General features: G+C 38.2%; 1 protein-coding gene across 1 annotated transcript; it reads left to right on the forward strand.

The window, feature by feature from the left end:
* Nucleotides 1-5,228: 5,228 nt before the first annotated feature.
* Nucleotides 5,229-5,959, forward strand: LOC112509005 (coiled-coil domain-containing protein 1-like). The gene is made up of 3 exons (XM_025113873.1): nt 5,229-5,372; nt 5,497-5,569; nt 5,685-5,959. The coding sequence occupies exons 1-3, from the start codon at nt 5,229-5,231 to the stop codon at nt 5,957-5,959; spliced, it is 492 nt and encodes a 163-aa protein (XP_024969641.1).
* The last annotated feature ends 6,175 nt before the right edge of the window (nt 5,960-12,134 follow it).

A 12,134-nucleotide genomic window follows, 5' to 3' on the forward strand; every position in this document is an offset into this window, starting at 1 on the left:
CCAGTCTCTAATCTTCAGTTTCAGTCTTCGACGTTTGCTGAAGGATCTTTGGTGTGAGTGTTGTTTTCTTGAAGTATCGTTGTCTCTGAATGAATTACAAAACAAGTTCTTCAGTGATCACTGAACAAGCTCAGTGTATGATCGCTGGAACTGAAATTACAGATAGAGAAATACATCGAAAGGAAAAAGGGATTATCATCAAATCACTGAGAGAGAGGATCAACAATGAGGTATTCATCGATTCTGGCATTTTTGAATTTAGTTCCATTGTTGCTTCTAACTTTAATGAGTTTTCGTTGTAGAAGGACTTGGAGTCTTTTCATCTCCCCAATGAATAGGTCAGGAATATCTGATTTCTTCTTCACAAACTCAACCTAGGTGTATATGGAGTATTCATTAACTAGTACCAATATGTACTTCTTTCCTGAGAGGCTTTGTGTAGTTATGGGCCCACAGAGATCAATGTGGATCATGTCCAAGAGCTTGGTGCAGGAGCTTTCTGACTTTGTCTTGTGAGATCGTTTTAGCTTTCCCATCTCGCAGGCTGAGCATAGATGATCTTTTTCAAAGTTCAGGTCAGGAATCCCCTTGACCAGCTTCTATTTGGCTGGCTTTCTTAGGACATCAAAATTCAGATGTGAGAACTTCTAGTGCCATAGCCAATTTTCATCACTCTTATGGGATACAAGGCAAAGGGTGTCTTGTCCCTTAGAGGATTGAAAATCCAGAAAATAGAGATTTCCTTCTCTCTTAGCCTTGATAATGGTTTGACCGGGCTTTGTTTCTATGATATAGAAACCCTTGCGGATTTTGACTTCAAGACCCTTGTCGCAGAACTGGCTTATGCTTTGTAAGTTGTGCTTCAAACCTTCAACATAAGCCACTTTGATGATGGAGATGTTGCCTTTGATGAGAGTTCCGTATCCCTTGATGGTACCCTTGCTGTTGTCTCCAAAAGTGACAGAGCCTCCAGATTTCTCAATGAAGGAGGACAGCTGACTTTTGTCACCAGTCATGTGCTTGGAGCAACCTGAATCCATGTACCATGGTTGCACATACTGGTCCTGCAAGACAAATTAAGGGGTTTTAGGTACCCATTTCTTAATGGGTCCACGTTTGTTAATGGGAGATACCTCTCTTTTTTCATCACCCTTGGCCTTTGCAAGTTTGAGTTTGTTAGTATTTCCCTTGCCGTTAAACTTGGGCTTTTTTAGGTTTTCATTGGATTTAAGTTTATAGCGATAAACGTGTTTGGAGAATATGCAGCGATGTGTCAACATGTGATTCCTCAGGTTTTGTAAAAGAGCTAAACATTGACAATTATTATTCTTTGGACATGAAGAAGTAAATGTAGGGGATGTAAATCATGTCCTAGCATCGGTAAAAATGAAGAAGTAAATGCAGGGGATGTAAATCCTGTCCTAGCATCGGTTGTTTTTATAAACTTCCTATCTAGTTCAGATTTTTTATTTGAGAAGGTCTTGGTCTTTACTTTTTTACTCGTGAGGAATAACTGCTTTTCTTCAGCTGAATGAGAGGAAAAATGGTGATTAGTTTTCTCAGAGGCAGGCCACTTCTATTTTTGCTCATGAGTAAACTTAATGAACTTAGAAGATATACTAGGGCCTTGTGAGTTATCGTTGGCAGATTTGATATTTCTCAGTTTTCCCTTTCCTTTATCTAAAGATTTCATTGATGGTGGAATACCAGTTTTTTATTGAGGGTTTGAAGTTTTGAGGCTTCTTATTCTCAATGATCTTTGGTGATTCACAGACTATCTATTCTTCAGATTCAGAATCAAGAAAGTCCCTCGCTAATTTCTCGATATCAAAATTTTCATGGATGTTTGTGGGAGGTGTGGGTTCAGAGGTTGATGCTTCAGAGTGATATGTTGAGGGTTCCATCGTTTCTGACTTAGACGAACTTCCAATGTTACTTGGAAGGCTCATCGATTCATCAGCTGATGGTTCCTTACTAGGATTCTCTTTTTCATCAACAATACTTGCTGATGAAGTGGGATTGACAACCAGAGACTCTGACTTAATCATAGGGTTTCCATTGGTCTCTGATTTGGAGGGGTCATTCATTTCATCAGAATTCTTACATGTACTGCTCTCGTACACCACGTTTTCAAAATCCTGTCTTAAAACAACAATTTTTCCATCGACTTTAACTCTTTTAAAATTTGCTTTTGGTTTCGGGAAAAAGTCGGGTTTTTGAATGCATCCAAGTTTGAAAGTAGATTCAAGGGTGGAATTCTTTGATTCGATGAAGGAGTCCAATTCATTGAATCCAATCCCTTGAGTGTCCGTTTGACCGTTTAATTTTTCATATACATTTTGGGCATCCCTATATTTCTTCATCAGAAGTTCATTGGTTTGAAGCATCTGGTGAAGAACCTCCCTTTCTTTTTGAAAGAAATCTTTGAGAACTACTGAGTTAAGTCTCTCTGCCTCAGATTCTTTTAAGGCCTTAGTTTTCTTTTCTAAGTCTTTGGTTACTCGCTTGTTTATTTCCAAAAGTTTTTCTTCCTCTGTTTTATTAAGAGTGGCGATGCGAGTCTTTTCTTTCATGAGATCGGCTTTTCCTTCAGTTAGAAGATCAGTCTCTCTTTTGTAGAAACTAACTTCTTTTTCCTCTTTAAGTCTTTCAGATTTTTCAAAATTTAATTTTTCTTTTAATTTCAAGAAGTCCTCTAAAAGTTTTATTACTCTTAACTCTGGCTCAGATGGAGCAGAGTTGGTTTCATCGATAGTAGACTCACATACCTGATCATCAATGTCAGAGGCGGATTCTGCATTGGACGTGGCCATCAGACAGATGAGTGCTTTGTCTTCTTCATCGGATGAAGAATCAGACACCCAATTTTCTTTCTCAGCCATCAGGCTTCGCTCTCTAGGATTTTACTTATATTTATTCTTGTAGTAATCAGCATCCTTTACTAGTCGTCCTCTGTATTCTTTGGACAAATGACCGATTTTTCTGCACCTAAAGCAGCGGAGGTCATTTTTCATCCCGTCTCTGTCTTCTTTCTTCTCCTCTCTTCTATCTTCTCTTATGTCTTCTCTCTCTTCTCTTCCATATCTTCTGTCTTCCCTCTGATAGAATTTCGATGGCTTCCTTTCATAGGATGGCTGGTACTTCTCCCTTTTAAAGTCTCTTCGTTCATAGGGTCTCTTGATGAACTTTTTCTGCAAATGTTTTGTTACCAAGGCCAGAGATTTGGCAAAGGCTTTGATATCATCATCTGATTCAGATGTTTCATCCTCAGATTATGATTCTACCACCAGTGCTTTCTTTCCTTTCTTCTTGTGGTCTCTGTTGGAGGTCCTTGAAACATCCTTTTCTTCAGCAGCAAGAGACAGGGGTCCACCGATGGACACTTTCTTCTTCATGATTTCGTTCTCTTGTGCAGCAAGCGTTCCGTATACGTTATGAAGTGACCAGCTGTCTAAGTCCTGATTTGCTTGAAGGGACATCGACAGCTGGGTCCATTCATCGCCGAGACTTTTAAGGAACAAAACATTATTTTCTTCCTTCGTCCTGGAGATATCGTTTCGACGACATTGATTGATCAATGTTTTGAAACGATCGTATGTCTTCTGAATCGGTTCATCAGGAAGAGCTTTGAAGTTGGTGTATTCGTTGAGACATTGGGCTCTATGATTCTTCTTTGTTTTTGCTCCTCCTTCCAATTGGCTTGCCACCTCATCCCATAGTTCCTTTGCTGTAGAACATGCACCAAGGGATTGGAAGATTTCATTGGGAATGGCCATGATTATTAGTCTTTCGGCCTTCTTGTAAGTTTCCACGCGCTCTATGTCATCTTCATCCCAATTCTTCACATCCTTGGGCATGTAATAGGCGGGAATTTCTACTGCGGTATTTATTCCTGGGACTCTTGGAGCAAGAGTTTGTGGAACGTAGGGACCCTCCATGACAGATCGCATAAGATTTCTGTCAATCCCTTCCAAAAAGTTTACCATCTGTATCCTCCATTGTGGATACTCTTCTCTTTGAAGAGTTGGAGGTTTGGTGAGGGAACCAACACTGTAAGCGGAATTTCAGTTGGCCATTTAATATTTGGAAGATAAAACTTTATATTTTACAGAAGATATTTTATGAAAAATGCGGATTGAGAGATTTTTTAATGATCGTTTGATTAGAAAAACAATCAATTGGCTCTGATACCAATTGTTGATCCCAGATCTCTCAATAACACTAATAATTAAGTTAAGAATAACCAAATTATAGTGTTTGGATGAATAAAATGATGAACACTCAAGAACAATTAATAAACGTTCTAAGAATATACTTGAGTGTCAAAGATTTCACTTTATTTCAATGATATGAAAAACGTAAAGAGTCTTAGATTACAATAGGCCTAACCACCTATTTATACTAGTAATCTAGCTAAGAAGATAACTATCTTATGAGACTTTTTAGCTAATCTTCTAAGAACAGATAAAGCTTATCTAAACATGGATAAACATCAAAACAAGATAAACTTTGTAGAATATAGCTGTTGATTAGTCATCTCCAGCTGTCTTCCATAGGGCATGAGTTCAACTTTATCTTCATATCTTCATTACTTGTCTCTGGTTGAACCAGTGAGGGAAACTCCAAGTGTTAATACCCAGAGGGGTTATGAAGATGCACTTTCCATCGTATCTCTGGTTGTTCTTCAGACTTAGTCATTTTGCCTTGAAGTCTTCCATCGGCCTTCTGGTTCTTCATCACTTGTTTGTCTTCATTACTTCCATGCACAAGACTTATGGGGTCTAAACAGTGAATATCAGCGTAGCTACTGCTTAACACCCACTTCCACCATTCTCAGTCATATTCTCTTATCCTCCTTCTTTAGTCTCGACACATGCTAGTGATTCATCAGTGATTGTCCTTGCTGATGATGAAGCAATCACCACAGGACCTGAGGTTGCTCCTCTCGAGATACCTCAGTCAACGGAAGCCTATCCTCTCAAAGGCAACCACGAGAGAACTAGCATCAATCCTTCAGATGGTGTTAATGACCCCTCATGTACTCTACCAACCTACCCCTTCATTTATTCTAATCCCAAGCTATCTTTTGCTCAAACTTCTTCTTTTTCAGGTCCTTTCGATGAAGAACCGACAGCCATGGAACAATAATATAATATGGCTGACTACGTCAAAATGATTCTCCTAGCTGTAAGGACTGTCTTGATCTAATGGACCAAGTCCATAAAGACATGCCTCTCCGGGATGACCTTTCTTCTAACCTCTCAGTTGTCAAAGTTGAAGTCAATGATGTGAAGGAATTGCTAACTGCGGTGCAAGTCGATGTCCGCACCAACGTTGAGGCCATCTCTGCTCTCAACAGCAAAGCTGATGCAGTAGATACATGATCTTCTTCAACGTCCAGTGCCAGAACCTGCACCCTCTTTCACATCCGCTGATCGCTTATCGTTGGATCAAGTGCTCGAACTTGAACTTCTTCAAACTCAATCTTTGGCCAAGCTTGAACAACAATTGGATATTATTACTGAAAGTATTGATGATCTCACCTCTCATTATACTGATGACAAAGAGGGTAGAAAGACTTACCTCAAGCTGCTGTTATCCGTACAACACCAGCTGATGCTGATGCTCTAGATGATTTACCTCAAGTTGCTTAAGAAGTTGTAGATGCCATCACTTTCGTGAAGCTGAAGCTGAGTCTGTTAGAGCTGATGCTCAAGACGAAGACCTTTCTATCACCTCTGCAGCTAATGTTGGTGATAAGGAAGATGATGATGACGATGAAGCTGATGATCCTTTTTCCTTTCCTGATGCTGGAAAAGATCTTGGTGCTGATGATGAAAACGATGATGACGACAACTTCACCATTCAATACCACACCAAACCAGCAACCGCTCAGAAAGGAGTCTCTCTCATGGAATCTTCATCCCAGGGGGAGAAGGAGAAAGAAAGCAACGTTTGAAAAGAACCAGAACACCTCCTCTAAAGACAAAGGTGTTGCTGAAGAAGGAAATGTGACTGTTCTTTTGAAGCCTATCAATCTTCAAGGATATGTTGAACCCTCTAGGTTTGTTGTCATCATTTCTCTCTCTGTCAGCTCTCACCTATTATTCCTTCTACCACTTGTGGTAGTCTAGTGGAGTGGGTACCTGTAAACCCAACTTTTAGTGTTCTTAGCGACATACAAATGACTCAGCTTAAGGAGTCACTTGACCAAACTAGAGTTAAAATTCCTCTTTGTACCTCTTGTTGTGGTGAGTTCGACTTCCTTAATGAAGTCGAAAGACTCGAAGCACTCAAGGTTGAGGAAGAACTCCACATACAACGACAACAGATTGAGGACAACCTCCAGCTGGCCAAGTCTCTTACCTCTCAAGTTCTTCTGAAGAAAAGGTCTAAAAAGATGGTGAATGCTGTCAAGGCCCAAGTTAAATTGCTCTCAATTACAGAATCTGAACATCGAAGTGCGTAATTGGTTTGAGCTTGGCTCCAAAGGTCAAAAGTACCTGGAGGTCCCAAGTTCAAATCCAAGGAGTAATAAAAATCCCTTGTGGCCACGGAGGTTCAAGTGCGGTGACTCTGGGCTATCTGCAAAGCAAGTGGTCGCCATGGGATTAGTCGGCTCGCATAGCGGGTTGGATATCTAGGTTAATAAAAATAAGCAATGAATCTGAATGATCGAGACAAGAGATGGAGTGAAGATCGCCTAAATAAAAGAATTAGTCCCCGTCGTATTTCTACCGTCATAATCAGTGGTCGTAAGAAATATGGTGGAATGATTATCTCCATGCTCATCATCATAGACATCCTTGACGTTGTCGTCGAGTATCCTTCTTACCTTGGACAATATGGTTACAACGAATGGCTGGAAATCCGCCAGGCCATTTAGCGCTCAAAGTCAAGGCATAAGCCAATAATTGAAGACATCCTCAGCGAGCTGATCAAAAAGATGTCCAAATTTGTTGTTGTACCTACTATTGGGTTCAAGATTGTACTTAAAATGTGGTATTCAATTTCTCTCATTTTTTAGTAGTTTTGTAATAGTTAGCTTTTCTACTTTCCTAGTATAAATAGATTTTATTAGGTTAATTGTAATTAGTTCATGCTAATCACTTTGTAATATACTCTCAAGAAATATCATTTCTAAGCTCGGTGAAAATCTCTCTACTCTCAATTGTGTTCTTGAAAATTTGTCTGATATGCATGATAATTGGGATTCACAATTGGTATCAGAGCACAGAAGAAGCAATTTGATAGAAGGATTACACATAATTCGAGGAATTTTTGCACGGATTTTTTTATTTTTTAATGACTGTTCATCGCTGGGTTTTTGTTATTCTTGATCGGATTTCACAATTTTTACTCTAATCTCATCACTTTTTATTGTTAATTGTTAAAATTTGCACTGCTAGATTCGCGATTACATACTGAACATCTTTGATTCACACGGTTTTGAATTTTAATCAAGTTTTGAACCATTTTTGGCAGATTTTTTGAGTTTACGAAAACTTTCTATTCTTCAAAAAGTTCATAATTTTTCAAGTTTTGATCCAAAATTTTGGTGAAAAGTTGATAAAATTGTGTTTGTGTTTGAAGATTAATCGTATAACTCTTGATCAATTTAGGATAAACTGCTTAATGCTTTGTGCGATTTAAGACTTGGTGAATTTGTGTGGATTTTAGGTGTGCGATTTAAAGATAATCCAGATAATATTGTATGCGATTTAGTGGTAAATTGATTGTAGTTGTGTCCGATTTAGTGTTAATCCGATTGTAACCCTGTGCGATTTAATGTGTGATTTAGTCTATTCGCTTGATACTTTGCGCCATTTAATCTTGATCATATTGTGGTGTGTGCGATTTAAATCGTGATCGGATTTTGACTTTGACCGTCAAGCTATTTGAATAGTATGACTTTGTTACTTGAGCGGATTAATTGTTTGACCGTATATTGCATTGTGCGGATTACATTTGTTTGACTTGTTGACTTGTTTGAATTGTTGACTTTATGTGTTCGTATTGAGTTTTAATAATTGTGCATTTTTTTACTAAGTGTTTTGTCTGGATATCTAATCCGGATAAACTGTGTGATTTTCTTAGATATTGACAGACTTAGTTGTCCGGACTTCTAATCCGGATAAGTCTAAGTGTTCATTTTCTTCTAAGTGATTGAATGTGTATAAAATTCCTGTGTGCTATTTTTGGAGTTAATTTTTAATCTTAATCCTTCGGATAAAATTTTGAACTGCAGAAGATCCGATATTATCTTAATCAAATAAAATGAGTTCGAGAGAAGCTATGGCTATTGGTATTGATACCAAGCCATCAGTTCTGTTCAGAAGAGATTATAACCAATGGAGAGACAGATTTCTCAATTTTATTGAACGCATGAAAGAAGGAGAGCTGATAATGGAAGGACCAGCCGTATTCTGGAGAGAAACACCTGTTATTCCTACTGAAGGCAGACCTGCTCAGAGAGTGATAAAAGAAAAATCCAGATATACACCTGAAGAGAAAGAAAGAGCACATGCTAACGTGTTGTGCAAATCCTATATGATGCAAATGCTGACCAATGATATCTATACAAGCATCGATAGTCATAAAGCTTCTAGACACATCATGTGGATGCAGATAGAAAAGATGATGATGGGTTCTAAGGTGAGAACTCAGTTGAAAATCAGAAACTGCATTTCTGCGTATGAGGAATTCAAGGCTAAAGAAGGAGAGAGCCTTGATGATGTGTATGACAGGCTAACCAGACTGCTAAATGAACTTACAAAGAATGGCATTTCTAAACTGTCATTGATATAAATGTTAAATTCCTCAGCAATTTACAACCGGAGTGGAATCCTTATGCCAATCATATCATATTTAATAAATCCTTATCTGATATCGATATTCACGAGGTTTATGAAACTCTGAAACAGAATGAGGAAGATGTTTTAGAAGCCAGAGATTCAAAGAAGAAAAAGGAAAAGGAAGTCACTGATCCTTTGGCCTTTGTGTCTGAAAAGAAGAATAAAGTCAGATCTGGGAAACAAGTAAAAGAGCTCAGTCAAACAAGTGAGTCGTCAAGTGAAAGTAATGACAGCTCTAACTCGGACTCAGAGATGAATGAATTTAAACAGGCCATGGCAATGCTGACCAAAGCCTTTCAAAAGAAGTTTCAGAAGAAACCGCACTCAAATAATCAAAGATTCTCTTCGGGTTCAAATTATGAATTTAAAGATAAATTTGGAGAAAAGAAGAAGTATGATGAGAAAATATACGAAAAGAAGTATGAAAAAAAACCTGAAGAGAAGAAGAAGTTTATTAAAGGAGTGGCGGATGAAAATACCAAATGCTACAACTGTGGCAAGTTGGGACATTTTTGCGGTGAACTGTAGAAAGCAGGTTACAAGAAATACTGACTACTATAACAATAAGTTTCTTCTGTCTAAACAAAGAGATGCGGGAAAGGCATTGATGGCTGTGGATGACCATTGGCTGAATTTAACTGATGAGGAGGAAGAGTCAGAAGCTGTGGCTCATATCTATCTGGTGGCAAAGACTGAAATAGATTCTTCTGATGAGTGTGATGAGAATGCTGAGCTGAATGAAGAGGTATTGAAAAATTCATGCATATATCAGATGCAAAAAATGATGTCCAAACTTCAAAGTTTTCAGCACAATTAAAATATGAAAAACAACATACAAATAATTTGGAAAAAGATTTACAAATGCAAAAACAAAAATACATCAAGCTTTTTGATGAAAATGCTGGAAACTTTGATTGGGCACAATCTTTATTATCTGAATCAAAAACATTTCATGAAAAATCTAACATTTTAAAATCTAAATTATCTGATTCAAAGAACATAAATAAATCGTTAGAATTAGTGAATGAAGAATTAATTGTTAAAATTAGTAACCTTGAGTTGCAAATTAAAGATTTAAATGAAAAACTGAAAGCTAAAGAGGAAAAGTTATATAAGAGAGGTGTGGAGTCCAGATTTCATACAAATCTTGATATGATCTTCATGAACAATGATGAACACTAAGAATGAATGATGTAAGTAATGATTAGGAGAGAGAGAAAATTACATCAGCCAAATCTTTATTTCTGTGTTAATGACAAAAGCTCTAATTACAATTACAAGGAAATTCCTATTTATACTAGGAAAGTAAAGACTAAAATATTACAAATAAAACTATTCTAAGGAGAAACTTGAATACAACTTTTAAGCTCTAATCTTGAACCCAATATTCTCCCCCTTTGGATTCAAGTTTGGACTCTTGTGAATTTCGTTTTKCGCAGTCCAAGTATCTTCTCCAACCGTCTCAGAGCATTTCTATATTGTAACTTCTCCTCGAGCAAATTAATAGCATTAACGAGCAAGTATCTTTCTTTAGGATTCATACGTTCTGATTCCATAGCTTTATCATCACTGACTCTCTTTGATTCCAACGCCCTCTTTACCAGCTTGATCGTACCATCAGAGTACTTGTTTAGCTCGCTGAATCTCATGAACTTTTTAACCTGAAGTTGAGCAAAGTAAATGACTCCGAACTCTGGGCTTTCAAGAACCATATAGACTGGATATCCATCAATGTCTTCAAGCTCCTGATTTGGTGTTTTGAGGTTAATAATCTTCTGACTGTCTTCAAGACCCATTTGAACATCGATGATCATTGACAGCTTGACATGATTTCAAACTAATCTTTTAATCGCCTCCAGAGCTATCAGTTCTCCTTCCTTTCTAATTTGCATGTTCTTGAGTTCAAAGTACATATACTCGAGATCGTCCAAGTATAAGTTTGAGAAATCAGCTTCACTAAACCTCCAGATCTGGCAATCCTGCCTTGTAACGGTAAAAATAGGATACCAGATTTTGCGTAGTCTCTGAGCATCAATTTGTTTAATCGTGACAATTATGTGCTTTGTACGAACTTGGCTGATGGACTGACATTTGGCTTTCAACAGATGACGATATTCAATTCTATATTCTTTAGGCTTCTTGTGGATACCCAGAACTCTATCACCACAAATCAGTTTTCTATGGCGAATGAATATCCCAAAGTAGATATCTTCCAAATATGGCTCTCGAATTCGTTCACAATCATATCCAAAGAAATTAGCTCTAATGTGGAATGGAACATAATTCTTTGTAAATATTTCTGTAGGATCAACAGTCTCTTTTGAAACATTGATTTCAGGTGCATTAGGTAGAACAACAGATGAAGATTCTGGAATAGACTGCGGATCACCTTGAATGGGAAAAGCTGAATCTTCTTCTTCTACATCATCTTCAAAATCAAAGTACAATCCAGCTGACTCATCAATGTTATCCACATCTTCACCAAAGTCCTGCTCTCCACCTAGAATAGTAGAGAATGCACTGTTGAATCCCACGTTGGCAGACAAGTCCATAAGCAACCTTGTTTCTACTGTGGAAACCGCTGGCTTTTCAACCATTGGCTCGATCATTGGACTTGTCCCCACTTCTTCCTCTTCAATCACGATAGCCTCATTTATTCTTTCCCGTACAGTCTCCGGGGCAGAACATTCAACGTTTACATCTTGAGGAATTGACTCTTCACCCGCTCTTGCTCCTTGTGCAGATGTCTCAGCCAATCTTTGCTTCTTCCTCTCCCCCTCATGACTATTAGGATCATCCTGATCGTCATGTTTTCGTTTAAGAGATTCGGCTTGAGACTTGCAAGTTTCTTCAAGTATAGACACTCTTTCGGCAAGAGCATCTATTGAACGTTTCAAATCAAGGGTATTAGATGTAATCAAGTGACTAACTTTAGAGAAATTAGCACTCATCACATCCTGAAAAGTCCTAAAAAACTCTGAGGCTCGAATTACTGGGTTAGCATCAATTTGTTGACAAAGAAGGCCAACCAAGTCTGCATCTTCGGCATCTTCGCTTTGAGCAGCCATCAATTTAGCGTAGAGTAACGATTTCAGCTTGTCCACCGATAGTTTCGGTACTGATGGTTGTGGTACAGGTGGTGGTGATGGCACAAAAGGTGGCTCTTCGACAACTTGCTCTTTCCCTTTAAGCAACCTCTTTAAACTAGCAATTTGTGCATCAAAGTTCTCTTGAACAGCCTTTAGGGCGCCGTCCAAATGCTCCCGTGACACAAAGTCG

This window comes from Cynara cardunculus (genome assembly GCF_001531365.2).
Source record: "Cynara cardunculus var. scolymus isolate 2C chromosome LG 3, CcrdV1, whole genome shotgun sequence".
NCBI lineage: Eukaryota > Viridiplantae > Streptophyta > Magnoliopsida > Asterales > Asteraceae > Cynara > Cynara cardunculus.